Here is a 22,747-nt window from a genome sequence, read left to right as displayed (position 1 = left end):
TCTCTCACAGCTCAGGTTACGTCTGATGTTTACGTAATTGTCTGTGGTGTCTGCAAACTGTCTTTGGTATTTCAACAAGTCAGACTTTGTCTTCCTTCCTTTTTAGAAGACTGAAACTTCCAGAAGTTAGAAAAAAGAAAAAGAAAAAAAAAGCTGCTTTTATTAAATTTCAGCTACTACAAAATAAAAGCAGAACTTCTGCACATCATCATGAGGTTGTCCTTTGTCAGACTAATACATCACTTTAATGTCTGGTAACTATTTGTATACGTTTTGAATTTAACCATTTCATAATGACAAGATGTTACTTTTCCTTTGGCTGTTCAGTGGACTAATACATCACTTTAAAGGGACAGTTCGGGTTATTTGAAGTGTGGCTGTTTGAATCACCTACAGCAGATGGCAGTCAACACATCTGCAGTTTGCAGAAACAGCAGGAGTACCGGTGTAGGAGGCTAAGCAAGGGCATGGGCAGCTTCAGCAGGAACATGAATAGAATATGTTCACCACTTTAAGCCAACATTAAATAAGCCAAATATCATCCTCTCCAAACCAACCAAACTCCACAGATAAAATCAGTAATTTTACCTCACAGAGTTTCTGGTCTATCACTGCCTCAATCTGTTCCTTTCTTTGTGTGATCGTGTGACTTTGGTGAATCCCAACTAACATTTTAAAACACAGAAGCCACACAATAAAACAAACCGGTCAAGGCAGCAGTAAACCAGCAACATCTTTTTTTCTGCAAGGTAAAATTACTGATTTCGCCAGTGGAGTTTGGTTGGTTTGGAGAGAGCGATATTTAGCTCATAAAACAGCAGTTTCTGGTCAGAAAAGTCTGTCTGGCAACAACGTGATCAGTACATAAATTAGTCATGAAAATAAAAAGACCTTGCAGGAGAGCAGGAGCTACAAGCACAACAACAAAAGGATAAATTATAAGGATTCTGGTGAAAATAGACTTTCTTCGAGATGTTTCATTCATTTTCATGTTTCTTGCTTTCTTACATCTTTCTTACAGTGACCCACACTAAAGATTACACACACAATATAAATAATATCCCCTTTAAAATACGCACAAATCTGGCGAGCCCACTCACACACATTCACTCAAACCACATTAAGAGACAAATTAAACACACCCTAATGGATTTACCTTAATTCCAAAACACACACACACCTTCCTCAGACATGCATCGAAACAAACACACTTACGTCACCTCATTATGTAATTTCATAAAGCACATTTGTTGACTTTGTTATTTAAACCAAGCTTTTTACTTTTATCTGTGTGTTTGGTAGCAGCAGGTGCAGCTCTGAATACGCGAGTGTTTGTATTGTGTTTATCACAGTGGCATTTATTTTGAGACAGTTGCATGACGAGGGAATCCCCTTCAAAATAAAAATAAATAAAAATCATTTAAAAACTTGAAAAAAAATCAGACTTTTCTCCCTGGAGACCAGACAACAGGACAGGAGTTTCTATTGGATGCAAATAAAACCAGGAACGATGTGGAAAAGATGCAAACGAGCTCAAGGCCAGACACAACAACACAATCCACGTGGCTCATGTTGCCACGGCGATAAGCAAACATGTTACACAGTTTAGAAACAACAGAGGAATCCCGCAGCTGTAAACTGTATATTTAAACCAGATGAGCGTCTAACAGCCAGGACTGAAAATACTGCAGAGCAACATTCAGCCGACATATGGAAAGTTTGTTTGTGCTGAACGCTGACTTTTTGCAGATACTGATTTATATGCTGATTTTTTTTCTCCATCTTATTGTAAACAAAGTCCCTCCTGTTGCGGAAATTTATGGCTTCTCTTACTGCGATGAATACTTTTCAAAATATGCACATTCACTGGGCAAAAGTGGACCCTATATTTAGCATATTTTTACAGGAAATCCCAGATACAGCAGACAGATATCGCTCTTTCCAAACCAACCAAACTCCAGAGATGAAAACAGTGATTTTATTTTGCAGAACACAGAAGCTGCTGGTCTACTGCTGCCACAACCTGTTAGTTTGTTGGTGTTATTGTGCAACTTCGGTGTTTTAAAACGAGGCTTTGGATTTACCAAAGTCACAAAATAACACAAACAAACCAAAAGATCAAGGCAGCAGACCAACAACCCCTGTGTTCTGCAAGGTAGAACTACTGATTTTGCCTGTGGAGTTTGGTTGGTTTAAACAGAGCAATATTTGGTCCATAAACGTTGGTTTCCCACCAGAAAAGGCTGTCAGACAGAAAAGTAAAGCGGCGAAAATATTCTAAATATAGACTTTTTTTTGGTGGCTAATATATGTCTTGTTGCTGACACTGTCCAAACTAGGGGTGTTTCAACCTCCATCTACTGTAGCTAAAACACTGACTGTGGACAAGCACCTCACACACACTTCAAATAATTCAAACTATCCCTTTAAAACGTCAAAACTGCATGTTTGAGGCGTATTTAATTAAAAATGGGTTTTTGGTCCCTCCTGTAATTTGAAAATTGCAAGAGGCCAAATTGCGATTTGGATTAATTATTCAGCCCTAAAACCTGCGTATGCAACATGTGCTAATTTTGGTGTAAAAACTATATTCAGCAGGATGTTTTAAAGCAAACAAAAAGGCAGTAAAATAAGAAACAACCTGAAAAACCTGCTGCAGTTGCTGAGCTCTGACGGGATAATCTGCGTTTGCTGGAGGGGGTTCAGAGAACAATGACATTTGTAGGAGCTAATTTGTAGAACCAGCAACACAATTAACACCAAAACGGCTGCAAATCTGAGTTTCCTGTGCCTCTGAGAGGATGACTGTGGACGACGAAGGTCTGACGGTCTGCGGTGCAGCGATATAAGCAGGTGTCTTTACCTTGGAGTCGTAGGCGGACTGCTGGATGACCTCGGGGGCCATCCAGAACGGCGTTCCCACGAAGGTTTCCCTCTTGATCTGCGTGTCCGTCAGCTGACCGGCCACCCCGAAGTCGGCGAGCTTCACCTGACCGTGCTCCGACAGCAGCACGTTGGCAGCTACAGAGAAAACATCATCATCATTATTAGCTATTGGCTATTAAATTACTTAGCAACTATTTTGATAACTGATCAGTCACTCTGGACTCTTTTTTTTTTTTAGTCCAAATTCTCTGATTGCAGCTCCACAAATGTTTCTTTACTTTTCTCTGACAGTAAACTGAATATCTTTGTGGACAAAACACGACATATGAGGACGTCATCTTGAACTTGAATTAATATTTTACTAATATTTTTCTGAGTATATATTAATTTTAGGTTTTCCCAAGGGGAAAAAAGGCGTGAAAATGTGTCATAAATCAGGAGAAAAAAGGGCAGAGTGCAAAGAAAAACAGGAGTCTCCTGGGAAAATTGAGGTGTCACAGCCTACAGCAACAACTCGGCTGTTTTTCCCCTAAATTTTGCCCGTGGCTAGCCTTGAATTTCCTCTGGCTAGCTAAGGATGCCATATCCATTAAAAAAGTCTCATTAATAGCTGCAGCTCCAAAATCTTGTGATCATAAAAGTTTCGGATTCCTGGTACAGGAGCTTCTGTTGCTCTGAAGGAGTTTTGTTAAGTCTGAGTCTTGGCTTGGAGACACAGAAGTCCTAAGAAGAAGTTCTAATGAGAGGTGTGTTGGATTTGCATTATGGGAAGTGTAGTGTTTTTGGAGCTTGACCCAGGACATCGTAACCTGACTGCTGATGTTTTGAGCGAGGCGTTCGCTCCCGTCCGTACCTTTGATGTCTCTGTGGATCTTCTTCTCAGAGTGAAGGTAGTCGAGCCCCTTCAGGATCTCCTTCAGCATGGTGGCGATCTGAGACTCATCGAACGGACCCGCCCGCAGCTGCACACACACACACACACACACACACACACGTGTCAAGTGATGACACAGGTATAAAACACTCGCTGACATGCCGCAGGCTGTACACAGGAACTCAAACACACCCTGTTCAGTTTCTCTCAGGACAAGACTCGACACAGAAATTATATAACCACATATTCAACTGGATCACATGTATGTTTGTTAAATCAAACAAACTCAACATTTTATTCACGTCTATTTCAAATTATTTTTCCCCAAGAATGTCTTCATTCCTCCTCAGCAAATAATACGGTCCAAATTCTTTTGGTAAAGTTTAGATTTTTCAATTTGTCGTGGATTTATTTGGACACAAATTGGAATTATTACAAATAAAAAGCAGACAGACACGAGAGAAAATTAGTTGAATACAAAATTATTCAGACTTGAAGGGAGGAAACTCATTCGGAGGGTGGCGCAGTGGCAAGCATCTGAATTTTCTGAAGTTACAATTTTCAGAAAAACTTTTTCAGATGTTCATTTTAGTTGATTTATACATTTTAATTTTGACTCGTTTTAATTTATTTTTAAGGTTTTATTGTGGCTTTTATTGCTTTTTAGTAAGATTCTCATAGGTGTATCTTTGTATAGCTTTTATTTTATTTTTTTGTACTCAGCTTGCAATTAAAATAAAGTTTGAATCAATTATTTTTAGCTCGAACTCTTGGCCCATATATTCTCAATAAATACCAAAACTTTCTCATGTCGTTAAGGATCTCTTTTCCATTTATTTTACCGACTTAAGATCGATAAATCCAAAAACCAAAAACTACTTAAATACTCACCAAGTCGAGTGCTGAACCTCCACCAAGATACTCCATGATGATCCATAGTTTACTGCCCTGAAGGAGACAGAATTCATTTTGTAAACTGACAGAAAATGCAAATGTATTTAATAGAGACTTCATCAAATTATGTTTTATTTAGCCTTTAAAAACCTGGATATTTATTATATATACATGTTCTGTATGTTTAAATTGTGTGAAATCTCTTGAAGTTGAGTTGCACAAGGATGCAAAATTAATTTCAGTGTATACCGATGATATATTTGTATCACATCAGATTGTGTCTCACCTTCAGATAGGAGCCGTAGTATTTGGTGATGTACGGACTGTCGCACTGACTGAGAACTGTGATCTCCTGCTGGATGTCTTCGATCTCGTCCTCGGCCTCCTCCAGGTCGATGGTCTTAATGGCAACGACGCTCTGAGTGCGATTATCGATTCCTTTAAACACCTGCAGGAGGAGGAAGAGGAGGAGGAGGAGGAGGAAGAAGAGGAGGAAGAGGAGGAAGAGGAGGAGGAGGGCATCAGTGGAATGAAACAAGAGAAAAGAAGAACATGCGACAATGAAAGACGGTCAAAAGAAGATCGGAGAAAACAAAACAAAAGAGAAATAAAAAAGATAATAAAAAGGAGGGAACGATGATGAGAAGAGATAAAAAACAAGAGAAAAAAGGAAATAATGAAGAATTAAATGGTGGAAAAAAGAGGATAAAAACAGAAAAGATAAATGGCTCAATAAATATTAGGGATGTAACGATAATACCACGACAAAAAGTCCACGATACAATATTTATAACAATATTAGAAAAATTAAGACTTGAAAAATGTCCTTTATTGTGTAATAATAAATCTGAGGTGAACTATTTTTCCTTTCAACTTACACCAAGTCTGATTTCATTTTTTAATAAAATAAAAATAAAAGTAGCCAGATACGACTTAAGCATGTGCAAAAAATTGGTCAGAATTTTCTTTGGTAATGAATTATGTACAAACAAGTGCAAAACAAAAACAAGGCAGCAGCCATTAGCAGTCTGTTTGTTAAAAATTTAAATAAATAACTACGTAATATGTATGTAATGTCACTGTATGGATACTTTTTTTCTAATGTAATATTGTAATATTCAACATATTGTTACATCACTAACAAATACAGTAGGTACACTAACAAATGACCTGGTTTAAAAAACAAAAATGAAACCTGAAAACTTAAGACACACCTCTCCAAATGATCCCTTTCCGATCCGATCCAATTTGGTGAACAGCTCCTCCGGATCGATCTGACTACTCTGAGAGGAGGAAGAGGAGGAAGAGGAGGAAGAGGAGGAAGAAGAGAAAAGATTATATTCACACGATAATTACTGTATTTAAAAAAAAAATACATAAAACTGTATTCAACATAGTTAGAAAACTATATACATGTATGTAGTGAGTATAACATAATGTAGCATCCAGACACATTTAAATTTATCTAAACATAATCTGCTGTGATTAATATTATAATTAACATATTTTCTCACATAAAAGTAAAAAAAAAATCTCTGAATGGGGGCAGGAAGCACATCTGCTCTCTCTTCCTCATTCAGAAGTCCTGAATCTGACCTCAAGCTCCGCCCACCACACCTGCTCACACTAGGTTGAGCAGTCAAAGAGGCTAGCGTTAGCATTAGCCTGGTGTCTGCCACAGACTCTCTCACTCTGTGGTGGAGGTACCAGGGTTCTTTGATGTTTGTTCTGTGCCAAATAATAAATATAACATAGAACCAGCAGTGGAAAGAGTAGTGAAAATCTACTGTACTGTAACACTGCTAAAATACTCAATTACAGGTAAAAGTACACACAAGAGTTGCAAATTTTGTGCATTTTTAATTGGTTAAATGCAGCATTTTATTTTGTTTTTCATCTGTAAATCATTGTTTTCATTTCATCTCGATGAGATAACCAGATGAAAGTTTTGGATATTAATTAAAATTGTACTCCGTAATAAATTAGGATTTTAAAGCAACTAAGTAGATTGTAGTGTAAAGAATACTCAAGTACAAACAAAAGTACAGACTTGAAAATCTACTCAGAAAAGTACAGTACAGGTACCAAAAAATACCATTAAGTTTGAATTCAGCAGAAAAATGTGAAAGCACGTCTCTAGTGACAAACTTTCTGACCTGTATCTGTGCAGACATGTCAGGGGAAATAAGAATAACTAAAACACATTTTTGAGTGCAGGGAATCATTACAAGTTTTATAAGTATTCATTTTAAGGTTAAAGGTTTTAGTTGCAAAATCTCTCAAAGTATCACAGAAGTCCAGAAAAGTACAATAAAAGTTCTGAAGCTTTGAGCAGAGTTTCCATCATAATTCCTGCAACTTTGACTCTTATTTCCTCACACAGCGAGGCTTTGCAACACGACAGTCATGTTGACACCACAGAGCCACACACACACACACACACACACACACACACACACTCAAAAAACCATAAAAACACAGAAGGAAGCAAGCATGACAGTTAAAGATAACAGGAACTGAACACACACAGCTGCCAGACCACACACACACACACACACACACACACACACACACACACCACACTTATCTCTGAGGACTTTCCACTGACTTACATTCATTTCCTAACTCTACGCTCTGTGTTTCTGCTGCGGTTGTTAAACTCAAAAGGCAGCGAGTTTACGGGAATAAACGTCAGACGAGTTCATAAATGTGAATTTTACTGTTTTCCGCTTTTAAAACAATAACAGGTCACATTAAAGCTGCGCAGGAGGCTCATGTTTGTGGCATCTCCAAAGAAAAACCTCAAGGGTTTAAATTTAATATTTTCAGATTTTACTTCGTCCTGAAGGTGGCGCCAGAGGAAAAGTCAGAGGATCGCTGACATCAAAAAGGTTCTTCCTCTGAGGAACGTGAACACGCAGCCCACAACATGATGGCTGCTTCTTCTTATTCAAAGTTTTCATGCAGAACTTTTTGCAGCATTTACAACTGAGCCTTCGCTAAGCCCCGCCCTCCTTAGTTACTGTTGCTAAGCCTGCCAAACTTTCCATTCTCGCCCAGTTTACAGTGATAACGGTGGCATATTCAACATCGAAATTGGGAATAATTGAAGAAACATGAGGTCTCACGTAAACAAAAGCATAAGTGTCGCTGGATGATGTAAGCTAGCGCTAACTTAAGTCAGCTGAGAAGTCTTCAGTCAGCATGAAACGCCAAGTATCCCTCTTCTCAGAACATGTAGAGAAATGCAGAAGTTTGAAAGGCCTTTAGCGTTCTAGTAATGCTTTTTTTCTTCCTTAAGCTTGAAATAACTCTGACATGATGACACCACGGCTCTTTTATTGAGCATTAATGTGACAGTTTAGTCTGATGATCGTATCACATTATACATTTTTATTTACGATATCTGATCCAGTGATTTTGGCCTCCATCAGACTGATACAGATGCTGAATATGACGAAAATGGCAAACATCTCAACTGTGAGAATTCACAGGTTTTCATTATCTTAGATGATAGAAGTCTGAAACTAACAGTTATTTTCATTAAAAATATGATGTATGATAGATGTAAATTTAATATCTGAGGGGTTTCCAAAGTTGGTTGGACATAACAAGACATGAATAAACATGAATAATCAACATTTTCACTGTTTTCTGACACTTTTTTAAACACTTAACTGGTAAATCTGTGAAAATCCGTTATTCATCCCAAATGTTCAGGCCTGTGTGTTAACATGTAGCTTATAGCTGCATTATAGCAGCTCTACTCCCTGACAGTTTGGACTGTGGAGAGGTTCAGTGTTTCCATCAAGGCCTCAGCAAGCACTTGTTATGCAAGTCAGAGCAACACACACACACACATACACACACACACAAAATACAGACTACGACATATTTTGTTCTTAAAACTTCCAATATTTGTCTCTAATAAACAGACCCACAGGAGCATATGATATCCCTATGATGCTGGGCGAGTTTCCTCTCTGTACTAAAAAAAGGAACAGTCACCACACACACACACACACACACACACACACACACACACAGAGTGCCCACAATGTTGCCACACCCTGTCAGCAAACACAGTGGTTACTGTCTAATGATACTTTTAGCTCGGTGCAGAGAGACGAAGAGAAAACAGATGAGAAGAAGAAGCAGAGATGAGAGACTCAGGGAGGAGAACAGAGATAAAATATGAGACAATAACAGCAGAATCACTCACAATACAGTCGTGTAAATATAAAAGCTGATATATGACAATGCTGGTATCACTATAAACAAGATATTTAAAAAAACAAAAAAACAAACAAAAAACGCTATAATTCATCATCATACTTATGTTCAGTGTTACTGAGGCGCGATGCACCAACAAGGATTCATTTTTAAACCCAATTTAGTCTTTAATTTTAAATTATGTTGCACCAAAGTAGTTTAAAACAAAGAAATACTAAATTTTATTAAACCTCAGTTTAGTTTTTGCTCTAAATCTAGATTAAATTTAATTCTGTTGAGCCAAAACTAAGTTTTTTTCAAAGGACGAGAAGTCTGAGCGTCTCTGCAGAGCCGTCATGAGCAGGCTAACATTTTAGCTAGCCAGCAAACAATATGATGTTTAGTTGTTGTTGTTTTTACTTTTTAGCTAACTAGCAAACAATACAACATCTTCTTAACTTTTTTGTTTGTTTGTTTTCACCTTTTAGCTAACAAGCAAACAACAGCTAGCTAGCTAGCAAAAAATATAACATTTAGGGTTGTTTTTTTTACTTTTTAGCTATTTAGCAAAAAATATAATGTTGCATAAACTTCTCAGTTGGACAGAAAACTTAACTTTTTAGCTTGCAAGTAAAAATGTCTTCTTTTTTAGTTAGCTAGCAAACAATATAAGGTTTTGTTGTTGTTTTTTACTTTTAAGCTACCTAGCGAACAATGCAATGTTTTGTTAGCTTTAAACTTTTTTTTTTTTTTTTACCTTTTAGATAGCTAGTAAACAATGGGCCTATAACTTTTTTAATAAACTTTTTTATTTCGGCTAGCTAAAATGCAGTGTAACATCTTTGTTGGTGAGACCCAGTCTAAATGTGCTTTTAGTTTCACACAGGTAGATATTTCTTTGTGGTGATTTTGTAGTTTTAGTTTCATCCAAACTTTTATTTTAATGGTGATTTTGATGCTTTAATAATGCACGTTTAAAAAAGCCCACTCTCAATCTTTGGTATATTTGAGTTCTGTTACTGTAATGTGTCACGGCGTCCTGACAGCTTATTGTTTAAGGTGCAAACCATCAAACCACAATGTCCCCTGCTCAACCTCTGATACATGCTGTATGTCACACGGCCCTCTCACCATGTTTCCTGTCAAACTCTACAGTTTACACTAACTATAGAAGAAATTTAAAATAGAAATGTATAAGTTGTATTTCAACAAGTGAGACTTTGTGATAAAATGAAACATGTCACAACAAAACATGTAGAACGTCTCACAGTTGGGGCTTCAAATTGTTTGCATTGTTAATATTCTTTATTTTTGGACTTTATGTGAGGAGTAGTTGTTTATTGGGTCACATAAAAATTCTCAGCCCACATGGACTCATAAAAAGACGCCAGAAACACTTGTTTCAGTGACGCAATTTTCATCAAAGAACAAAACTTCTTACAAAAAAAAACACAAACTGTGAACAAAACTTTGTCTGCTGCAATTAAATAAACCACAGTGAAGTCCCTTTATTTTTTCTTCCAGTTTCAATCAATGTATCTGAAGACATCTGTGACTTTTGGTTAAACTTCAGGATATATTTATTTATCTTTGGCCACTTCAGCAGCTTGGCTCTAAGAATAAGGTGACCAGATTTATGCATAAACGCATTTTCTAATTTTATTTCTACCTGAGAGTCTTTGATTGGTTTCTCCTTTAATCTCCTGAGAGCTTTGTTTGTTTGTTTGTTTGTTTTTTACAACTTAATTAGAGTTTTTTCCTCACTGCTCACTTTATGATTCCTGTAAAGCACCTGAACTTTAGTGACTTGCTGTTCCCAGCACAGTTCACCCATCTTTAACCCGAGCCGAGGTGTAATCACTCACAGGAATTTAAAACACCTGTGTGGGAGTACAACTTATAGACAAATGATTAACCAGCTCATTGACAAAAGAAAGAGATCAATCAGTAATGAAGATGATCAATAGTTGCAGCCAGGAGCGGACGGTATAAATATTAAACTGTACTGACGGGTCGACTCCTCACTCTGCTTGAACAAAAGCGAGACAATGAGCAGTAAATGATAACGTGCAAATTACATCAGATGACAGCGGTTATAAAATAATGTTTTGCATCTTTATCTATTCATTATTCCAGTTTTGCAAATTAAAACATGTCTATGTTATATGAAATATATCAGTAAGAGTCTCCATACAAGTGTTTTACCCCCTCAGAAGCATTTATACTGGAAATTCAAGAAAAACAAACATAGCATGATATAAATGTTTAGTCCGTACCACCCAGCCCTCATCACAGCTGTCATCTTGATTAAAAACAATCAAAAACTGTTTAAAAATCATAAAAAATATTAAAATAAAATCAGCATGTTACCAAACAGTAAGTAAATAAAACATTTACTGCCAAAGCAGTTGGTTCCAGACAGTTTTTCTATTCTCATAATCAGGACTTTGACCCTGAAGAAGCACAAATATTAAAAATGCACCAAAAATATCCTTTAATGTCTCCTCCTGTGTTTATTTGTTTGTATCATTCAGGGAAACCGTGACATGATTCGCCTGCAGACAACAAGGAAGTGCAGAAACTGGCTGTTTAGATATCAGCTATGATGTAATGAGGTGATAACCAATGATGGGGTTTCCCCGCAGGGCCTGAGACGGAGACACAGAGACGTTCCAACATCCAGTCCGACTTCAGAGTCAGAGACAGGTTTACTGCCAGGTAGGTTTTCAATTTGAAGGAATTAGCTTTTGATATTTTGGTGAACAAAGAGTGTAATTAGTGATACTCAATTCTGATCATTTAATTTTAACAAGTATTGGTTTAAGATCTGATTTAACAGATTATGTCACAATATTTAATCTGAATTATTTGGCCAAATGTTCTACAAAAGCCAAAGTATGTTTGTTAAGATTTTGTCTTTGCTCTCTTCACCTGACCGGACAAATAAGAAAATAAACCACAACATTCAACTTTTTTTTTTTTTTTATTACTTTATGGTGTGATAAAAAGTACTACAAAATAAAAGCGTCAGCAGCAGCATGAACTTTGGTTGTTTAGTGAACAAATACGTCACTTTAAAGGGACAGTTCTGATTTTTTTTAAGTTGGTTTGTATGAAGTATTTATTCATAGTCATTGTATTAACTACAGTAGATGGATGACATACTTCTGAACTAATTAAATGTATTTTAGCCACAAAAAATATGAATAAATAAATAGATTATCAGTTTAAGTGATATATTTAGAATATTTTCATCGTTTTACCTTGCTGTCAGGCAGCATTTTCTGCTGAGTCACTGTCGTTACACAAGTGCCAAATATCGCTCTCTCCAAACCAACCAAACTCCTCAAGGAAAATCAGTGATTTTACCTCACAGAAGACGGGAGCTGCTGGTTTACCGCTGCCTCCATCTGTTAGTTTATTTTGTGTTATTGTGTGACTCTGGTGAATCAGAATGAATATTTTAAAACACCAAAGTCACACAATAACAGAAAACAAACTAAGAGATGAAGGCAGTGGTAGTCCAGCAAGTCAGTGCTCTGTGAGGTAAAATTACTGATTTTTCCTCTGGAGTTTGGTTGGTTTGGAGACCGCAACATTTGACTTATATAACGTCTGATTTCTGTAAGAAAAGTCTGTCTGACAGCAAAGTAAATCAGTGAAAATATTCTAAATATAGTGTACACTTAAACTGTTATGGTACCTCAAACAACCACGCTTCAAATAATCAGAACTATCCCTTTAATACAACACATTATATTTTACTTCCATCACAGAAACATTTAAAAAGATTATTATTAGAATTCCTTCAATGGCTAAAACTGGTGAAAGTTTTAGAGGTGACACATAAACAAAAGACGAAAACATAAAATAAGTAAATATTAAATGTAAGTGGGACTAAATAAACCTGGGAGATTACACTTTGACCTTTCTGTGGTGAAAGAACAACATTTAAAGGAGAGAAAGGAAGTTAAATATTTAACATTCGCTCAGTCATTACAGATCACACTGGTGGTTTTGTCACTGGAGATAAATTCTGGATTTCTACACTAGAAATCACCATCTTTTACAGTCAAAAACAGCTCCAGTTAATGTTTCACCGCAGGTCAAATAATCTTTAAACAGTCAGTCTGGGAATTTTAATTTTAGCTTATCAGTTACGGGCGTTCAAGGAGAATTATACAAACGCAAGCAAACCGAGTTTCCAGGTTTAGAAAGGTGCTTCACGTTAATGTTTTACTAAAGCCACAATGTCAAGAGAGGGTTCTGACAAATTCTTCCCTGTTAATTTCCCAGCTTTGACTCAAGGAAGTAAATCGGAAAATTATTAAGTAAAGAACAAATAGGTGAGAAGCAGACAGAAGATCTCTGAGCAGCTGTTTCAGATATTTAAACCAGTCAGCAGGATCACTGGGTAAAAAACAAACTGTGTCCAAGAGTAAAAACACTCTCCTCCGTCAATCAAAGCAAACATCCTCTATTTTACAAGTTTTTCTTAATTAATCTGTTGATAATTCTTTACCAGCTTTCATCTGTCCAACAGGGCTGCCTGGGCCATCGGGGCAAACATGCTTACATCGTATGGCGAGAGGGGCTGCAGCACGGTGCCAGGCGGCTGCATAACATCTTCACAATCGTGTAGTCGACTAATCGCGCACATCCCTAATCAAAGCGGGACAAACTGCTCCACACAAGTGATGCACGGAGCGACCCGTCCTCCTCGTGCAGCTGCAGCAGCAGCATCGCTCTGTTTACTTTCTTTCAGCACCCAAAACACGATATATGAGGATTATCAACACGTGGAACATGTTTCTGTTAGCAGAAGTCACTTAAGGTAGATTTTCTCAGTGTTAAAATTGACATCTGCACCGCCGCTGTTAACTTTACTTCATGCATCATTAGTGTTATTGTGCTGTTTTGTAGCTTCAGTTCACTTTATCAGCCACGTATGAGTGAGAAATGGCTAAAACCAACGTTTCAGACCGTCTGTAATTCACGTCAGTCGGCAGAAAAGTGACGAAAAGTATCCCGAGTGTCATAACCAGTTTAAGTTTTAAGTCACAATATTGATTTTCCAGTTCGGTGAAGGGGTGACAGTGATAAGTTATTAAATTAAAATGCATCACAGCTCCTTTTGATTTGAGGTCCAGTATTTTTCTGATCAGGCATCTGACATGAAGCCTATTAAACTGTGTGGAAATCAGACCATGATCCATTATTTCTGATTTCTGTCAAAAACACACACAACTATACACAATTTTTTTTTTGTTCTGGCTACGAGCAAAATCTTAGTGTCTTCCTTGTACAGTCTCTTAAATGTTCCCTACATGCAGCACATTTTACATGAGATTAGACTGAGTTTAAATGGAGACAGAGGATTTAAATATTTCAGGGGAGCAGTGTGAAGAGACACACCTGAGTTTTACAGCTGTAGGTTAAACGGCGATAAGGAAACACCGGCGATAAGAGGCGGATTCAGGTCAAAGCTCCACAGATAGAAACAGAGAGAGGCAGGGTTTTAGAGGTCAGTGAAGTGTGCCTGCCTGCTCGCCTGCCTGCTCGCTCCGACATGCAAACGCCGAGCTGCCCAGGGAAAACTTGGACCAGGCTGTGGAAACTCTGCAACTCTGTGTGCAGTGTGTGTGAGTGAGAGAGAGAGAGAGCGAGAGAGAGAGAGACGCAGAGGGATCCATGTTTTTATTAACAAGTGGTGTCCAAATATCCAAACAGAAAAGATCTGCGTGTGTGTGTGAGAGCGAGGTCAAAGGTCACAGCTGCGGGAGGAGGAAGCACAAACACAGCATTCTCAACAATGACCTTTGCGGAGCCGCGTCATGTGAAAATCTCGCCACTTTTTAACATTTCCTGTTTCGTTTCAGCCCAGAAACATGACATGATCTATTGAGTCATCCGACATGAGAACTTTTCCACGACTCATTAACTCATTAAAGTCCGTTCAAACTGGAAGTGTTTGAAAAAAAATATGAAGCACAACAACTTTCAAATTACAGGTTAAAACAGAGCAGCGATCTGACCTGTTCTGGAGCTACAATTATGGTTCAATTAATCGATTATTATCGGTTTGATTAATTTTGCAAGAAATACAACTCAAAATTCTCGAATTCCAGCCTCTTAAATATGAATATTTGCAGGTTTCTTCAATCCTCTCTGACAGTAAACTGAATATCTTTGGGTTGTGGATGAAACAATACATCAACTTGAGCTTTAGGAAACAACGATTGACATTTTTCATCATTTTCTGTGAGTTTATAGATCAGACTTAATCTTGCTCGAGCAATATCTGAAAATTGCAGAGGAACATATTGCGATTTTGATCAAATTTAAATGAACTGTTCAGCAATAACGCCTCAGTTAACCTCTCTTTGATTAGATCACAGTCCTGTTGTGAAATCCCAACACTTCTGAAAATGTCTGATAAACTCAGCTGATGCCTCTGTGGCTCGTCAGACACGCCATTAACTGATTTTCACATCCCTTTAAAAAAGAAACATGACATAATACAAACAGATAAGAAACCATGCCGTTATTACACAACTCTTCTGGGTGACTGTTGTTATTTATGAGACTTTTACAGCCTGATACAAATAATATGTTTGTTGTTAAACATCTGCTGCCTCGGGCTCACGTCTCTGTATCGACTCTTTCATGGTTTCCCTCAGTGAATTTTAGTGGAGGCGTCCCGGAGAGTCTGAATACAGACCAACCCTCAGCGTCAGTGGAATTTATAAACAGTAAAGACCATTAAGCCCTGAGGAAAAACAGCAGAGGTGCTACATTACAGGAGTGTTTCAGGCTGTTTTCTACTGTCTTCTACTGACGACGTTGATCACAAGATGAGATTCATTAGAGTCTGTCTGATGTATCTCAAATACTATAGTGTATTATAAAGTCCTGTACTATGTATATGCAATAGCACATATAATAATTACACACCGTACTGTATAATACACTGTTACACTGGTTCAGTGTCCCGCCCACAGCACTATCTGATTGGTTAGAAGTCACGAGTAACAGCCAATCACACTGAGTCACAGAGAGGCAGACACAGAGCTGCTCCGGTGAGCTGAGAAGAGCTGTGCGTGCGTGTAGAAGTTAAGACAGCAGATATCGCTTAAGTTTCAATAAATATCACAGTCTTATGACCGGTTTCTATGACAACAGCATAGTTACACCAGTGAAAATGCCCAAAGTCATGGGCGGGATTTCACTCGAGGCGATGTGACGGCGCTGCAGAGTAAAACACAAAAACAAAGGACTGTTGCGTTGTTTTTGTTTTGCAATCTTGCATTACAATTCATGCACACTGCCAAAAAAATTTTGTGCTAATTTTTTGCACATGCTTAAATCATGGCTAGCTACTTTTATTTCATTTTATCAAAGAGGAAAAGTATTAACAGAATAACCAACAGATACTGGGATCTGTTACTGGGATTTAAAAGTCACCCCTGCACAGCTCCTCGCACCTGATTCACTAAAAGAACAACTGCTAATTTAATCATTATCTACTGCCCAATGAAAGCAAGTTTTAATTTAGGTGCAAATATAACTTGTTTCCCAAAGCCAAAGATGACGTCTTGGTTTACTCTCAACTCAAAAATATTCAGTTTACTGTCAGAGAGGAGTAAAGAAACAAAAACCCCCAAATTACTGCTATTTTAATCACAAAAAAACAATTAAAACACCAAATTATCCCAATAAAGAATAAATTATCACTTTGTTAGCATCTCCAGTCATTTAATCATATTATTTTATCTTTAACAATTTTGTAGATGTGGAAATTTTTGGACATCATGATGTGGACGATGAGCTGCAATGATTGATCAATTACTAATCTGTTATTAAATTAATTGCCAAACACCTTGATGACGGTGATCAAGACAGAAACTGTGACTCACAGTATGACCTCAAAGATGTTAAGCGTTGCTTGTTAGTAGACTCCGTCCAGAAATGAAGGTTTACTTTAGGAAAATGTGAACGTAAACAAACCAAAAACAGAAGCTCAGGAGAGTAAAAAACATTCTACTACAGTTTGATTCAGACCACAGAAAAACTGACTCACCATCCACAGACAAAACTTACAAGCAGCTGATTGTCTGCTGATAATTCCTCACCCAGAAACACCCAAACACAACGATGAGTGTTTAAAGTTTCAGTGTGGCGGAGCAGCCTGTGATTATGTCATGACGGTGAAAAGGTGCAGCCGTAAAAATTTACAAGAGCTGAAGAAGAAGAAGAAGAAGAAGAGGACACTCCCTGGTGTTTGATCATCGCTGTCGACACGCCTGCCCTGCAATGCCCGACATGTCGGAAGCAACCTGCACAGACTGTACCTGTACACGCCAGACGGATTCACAACAGGAAGGTTTAAGAGGAGCGCGGGAAAGAGGGATTGATTTGCTGCAGGAGCTACAGTTAAACAGGGAAACAGGAAGTCTGTCCTTCATCAAGAGGAGTCAGAGGTCAACTAGATATCAGCTCTCAGGGACTAATCGCACAGTTGAGTTTTAGGGAGGATGGCTGAGCTTAAGCATCTGCAGAGGGACATAATCTAACATGGCGTCCCCTGACTTAAAAGCTTAAAACTGATTCAAGAATAATTTTATCATCAAATAAAACCTGAAAAGTCTCCAAGAGCGTTTGATCAATCATCTTTCTGTTAGAGAGCAAACCTTAAATATCATTAAATCATCACAGGACACTGAAAGTCTCCACTGACACACAAGAGAGTAAAACCAAAACTAACAATAAGATGATAAACATCAATAAAAAAAGGTGTTTCCAGGTACCTGCCCCCGCGTGAAGTCATCCCAAGGGTTTCCCGTAACTGACCTGCACATTATCGATCAATTAAACAATAAAAGTCAAATTAAACTGAATTTTATCAGCTGCAGTCGACACTGAGTCATCAGACGAAGCCAAACTGTTACAACATTTATCAGCAGGGCTCAGCATCATCATCTTCAATAAAGATATAATGGTTCCTTTTTCTTTGAGACTTAACGGAAAAAACTATAACGAAACAACCAAAACTATTTTTTTTGTATTTTGTGGTGTCGTCATAAACTGGAGAAGCATAAAAGAAACATGCTCAAAATGACAGTGCTAGAGTGTTAGCATGCTAATATTTGCTATGCAGCTGAGGCTGATGGATATTGATTACATGTTAGTTTTGCAAGTAATTGATTACAAACCAAAGTACTGAACAAATAAGAATAAATTAAATTCATTTATTCATTCGGTCATCTTGGAAGTTTTGGAAGCACTGACATTTTTCACCATTTTAGGGGCAGGAAAGCCAACATTTGCTAAAAAGTTAAAACATTACATCGTTTACTAACTCAACAAAAAGTTGCACTGTTTGCAAACTACTGTTAGTTTAAATGGCAATAAAACATTGTGTTTGCTATCTAAGGTTAGCGAAAAAGTTGACCAAAAATTACACTGTTTGCTAGCAAGCATTAGCTAAAAAGTTAACAAAACTTTACTTTGTTTGCTATCTAAGTTAGCAAAAAAGTTAAAACATGACACTGTTTACTAACATTAGCTATAAATTTAAAAAGTTAAAGTATTTGCTAGCTAACGTAAGCTATAAAGTTAACAAAAAGTTACACTGTTTGCAAACTGTTAGTTAAAAAGCTGACAAAACATTACTTTTTCTGATAAGTTTTAGCAAAAAAGTTAGTTAACAAAAACATTGTTTCTGACCTAGTTAAAAAGTTAGTTATCCCTCTCATGATGACTCAGCAGAGACGCTCGCCTTTCTTCTCCATTAAAAACTTATTTTGGCCAAATTAATGGAGCAGCTTGATAATTTTGCTCAATCATCTCATAGAGGAAGCTTTTTAAGTTTTCAAAATATAATTCAATACGCCCACACAGACATACGTCACATGACAAGATTATGACAGGATGAATTAATCGCCAATGAAAATACATCCCTTCTAATTAGGTATCAAAATCACTGTCACATCCTGAGATAAATCAAACAGACTCAAGTGAATCTCGTCTTGTGATCAACATGGTCACTAAAGGACAGTAAGAACAGCCTGAAACACTCCTGTAATGTAGCACCTCTGCTGTTGTTCTCAGGGTTTAATGCTCTTTACTGTTTATAAAGCCTCTGACGCTGAGGGTTGGTCTGTATTCAGACGCCTCCGCCAAAATTCACTGAGGGAAACCCTGAAAGCGTCGATACAAAGACGTGAGCCCGAGGCAGCAGATGTTTAACAACAAACATATTATTCGTATCAGGCTGTAAAAGTGCTGTAACAATAACACGAGTCTCCCAGCGAGTTGTGTAATAATGGCACGGTTTTGTAATCACATCAAGTTTATGTTTGTGTGTTACGTCACGTTTCTTTTTAAAGGGATGTTAAAACCAGTAAACAGCATGTGTGATGAGGCAGGAAGCCACAGAAGCGTCAGCTGTCTGATTCTGGTCAGAGTTTGTCAAACTTTTTCAGAAGTGTTGGGATGTCACAACAGGACCGTGGCGTGATAAGAAGAAAAAAAAATAAAAATACGGAGGCGTCCTGGCGGATCTGAGGTCCAAAGTACGTGAGTTACTGTGCAACACATGTCAGAGTCCTGTCTCTCTTTGACCTTCTCTGTCTCTTTGTTTTAAGGAGATGTTAAGGAAAATGCCCAAAATAATACAAAAAGACACATGACAGAATAAAAGCTGCAACTCAGGATTATTTAAACACAATATCGTCTAACGGGCTACTTTGATTCAACGTAAAGAGTGTAAAACTATGACAAAGGCTGATTTGAGGGCAGAGGAAACGAGCTGTAAATACAACACTGACACATTTAGGGCTGCAAATAACTCTTCTCATTATCAATTAATCCGTAGATTATTTTCTCAATCGATCAATTAGTTGTTTGGTCGACAAAATGTCAGAAAATGATGATCCTCAAAATGTCTCGTTTAACGATATTCAGGGGTCAAGAAATTAGGGCTGCAGTTAACGATTATTTTTAAAACTGTAATATATATTCTGTCAATCGATCAATCAAGTTTTTGCAGCATAATACAACACAACATCCCTCTATCGATCATCAGGACTGTTCTTCACAGGTACAACAGATCCACCTGTCAGCCACAGAGCTGCTGCAGCTGCTGCTGGGTGTCAGGTGTGTGCTGACTGAACCGGCCTTCGACTACACTTCCGCCCCGCCCACCTGGGACGCACAGAGCAGGCAGAGCGAGTGAGCTGACAGCCAGGCAGCCAGTCCCACAGGTAGACACACCTGAGAGCCGGCCAAACGGGAGAGGAGGCCGAACGAACGAACGAACAGAGGGATTAACACGCTTCAGCTCACCCTACGCACCTGGCGAAGAGTCAGAAACACTGTTTATATTCTGATTTACCTTCAATTAAACACAAATCCAACGTAGAATCATGTAAATATAAAATACATTAATGTAAAGTCACTGTTGAGCAACGATATAGGTCACTAAAGGTGTATCACAGACACACCCAGCTCCTTATGAGCGCAGCCGGTTTATAACCCCATAAATCAGATAAAAGATAGCGAGCTATAAATAAGTTCTCCGACTCAATGAGTCTTTGTGGGAACATTACATAAAATATATTGTGATATAATCACACACAAAGTCCTTTTTAGAAAGATAATAAACTGCCAAAAGGTTACCAAGAGCAAAGAATTATAAGAATGTTATAGGAGCATCATAAGAGAGAAACTCCGTACATCACAATATAAGTCACGATATAAATATTACAGAAACATCCAAACACTTTAAACTCACTATAAACTCAATTTTGAGTGTCAAAATTCACTATAAGAGTATTACAGACATCTGATGACACATACATCCCATAAAGTCACTGTAAACCTGAATAAATCAATTTATAAGTCAATATATGAGCATTATACGACCGTAAGCTCACAATAAACTCAATTTTGAGCACCAAATTTCTATTATAAATGACTACATGAGTGTTATAGGTACATCATAAGACACATAAATACCATAAAGCCACTGGAAAGTCAATAGAGTACCAACAACCCAATAGAAATCACTATATTATAATATTATCGGTCACATTATCAGTCATTAAATTAACATTATAGGGTTATTTTAAGAGTTTTAAACAGCATAAGATCTCTTTAATCTCAGTATGGAGTCACAATAATACTACTATATTAATATTAATCAGGACACCCTGTAAACACCATTATTTTACTCTAAACTATAGTATAGAGTTGCACAATTAATCGAAATATTATCAAAATCACAATATGGGCAAGTGCAATATCCAAATCACAGAAGCTGCCGTTTTTTTAACACGGGGATAAAAAAAAAACAGCATTATAATAAAGTACTGTAGTGCTGCAGAGACGCCCTGTCCTATGAATCTTGTTCTCCAGATATTAAAAAAACATGTGTGTTTGGTACAAACACCAACAAATCTGATGCAAAGGTCATCAATCCTACTAACAGTGAATTCTAACTCTGCAGCCGCACGATAAAACTAAATTTTCAGTGCGAAATTCCAAATTAAAGTCACAATATGAGTGTTAGTAGGGACATCTGAGGACATATAAACACCATGCAGTCAATACAGAGAACCAACAACACAACAGGAGTCAGTAGACACACTGTAGGGACATCGAGGGTTGAAACATCATAAAAACACTATAAACTCTGTATAGATGGCCATAATAATGAAGACTTAAATCACCATAAACTCAGTATGGAGCACCAGAGTCACATTATAAGCCACTATATGAACATAACAAGGGCATCTTAAGACATACACATATTATAATGTCACTTTAAACCCAGTTTTGAGTGTTAAAGTCACATTATAATTCAATATATGAATATTATTGGGACATCATAAGAGATACAAACACCATTAGATCACTGTAATGCAGTATAGAGTATTAACATCACAATGTAACTCAATATATTTATATTATAAGAGATTTAAATGTCATAATGTCAATATAAACTCAGTTTGGGAGCAGACAAGTGACATTATCAGTCATTATATAAATACTGCAGAGTTATTTTAAGAGATATAAACACTATAAACTGAGTGTGGAGTGCCAAAATAATGTTTTTTAAGACAGAAAAACATCATAAAGTCACTGTAAACTCAGTTTGGAGCAGCTAAAGTCACACCATGTGACTTTAAGAATATTGTACGGATATTATAAAGTAATACGTATCAGGAGTTCATAATAAACTCAATACAGAGCACCACAGAAACTATTAAAGTCACTTTATGGTGAGAAAATGATCTACTATATGGACATTATAGAGTTTTCTTCAGCCTGTGTGCGGAAACTGAGGACGGTTCATTTAAATTAAGAGCTCCGGAGGTTGAATATGACATAAAAACAGGTAATAATGACTTTAAAACTTGTAGGAAATGGCCTGTGGTTGCACAATGTCCCCTTCAGTGTTGATAAACTGGTTTAGTTTGCTGGTAACGACGACTGAAAAACAGCGAACAAGCGTTCAAAGCTCGCAGCGAGTCCACCTTTAAGCTTACCTGCATACCAGGAACTTCCATGGTTACTTCGAAGTATGAACGCCCTTTTCCTCCTCCAGGTTTCTCTGTTTTTCTTCTTCTTCTTCTTCTTCTTGACTCCTGCTTCTGTCTTTTTCGAGCTTTCCACAAAATAACTCCCCCCTCCGAGAAAAAAATAACAGGTTGAACTTCGAAGCAGAAGTGAAGAAATATATCCGATAGAGGAGGCGGTGTGTTTGCAGCAGGAAAAAAAAAAAAGAAATGAACAAACTACAGACACACACAGACAGAAACAGACACACACACACACGTCCTGTGAGAGTCTGCAGCAACAAAAAGTGTTGAGTAAACG

The 22,747-nt window shown here is 37.5% G+C and overlaps 1 protein-coding gene across 2 annotated transcripts in view; it reads right to left on the bottom strand.

The window, feature by feature from the left end:
• The window catches only part of LOC146305425 (serine/threonine-protein kinase 26-like), a 28,762-nt gene extending 6,015 nt beyond the window's left edge, over positions 1-22,747 (bottom strand). For both annotated transcript variants that reach the window (XM_084712241.1, XM_084712242.1), the window contains exons 1-6: positions 22,417-22,747; positions 5,869-5,937; positions 4,941-5,102; positions 4,652-4,708; positions 3,740-3,848; positions 2,864-3,021 (exon numbers count right to left, since the gene is read on the bottom strand). In XM_084712241.1, coding sequence (XP_084568367.1) covers positions 2,864-3,021; positions 3,740-3,848; positions 4,652-4,708; positions 4,941-5,102; positions 5,869-5,937; positions 22,417-22,437 — 576 coding nt within the window. In that variant the 5' untranslated portion in view covers positions 22,438-22,747. The remainder of the gene's footprint in view (positions 1-2,863; positions 3,022-3,739; positions 3,849-4,651; positions 4,709-4,940; positions 5,103-5,868; positions 5,938-22,416) is intronic.

This window comes from Lutjanus erythropterus, chromosome 23 (assembly GCF_056507025.1).
Source record: "Lutjanus erythropterus isolate fLutEry1 chromosome 23, fLutEry1.hap2, whole genome shotgun sequence".
In the NCBI taxonomy this organism is placed as follows: Eukaryota; Metazoa; Chordata; class Actinopteri; order Lutjaniformes; family Lutjanidae; genus Lutjanus; species Lutjanus erythropterus.
The sequence above is the reverse complement of the archived record's forward strand: the minus strand, read 5'-3'. Positions and strand labels throughout refer to the sequence as shown.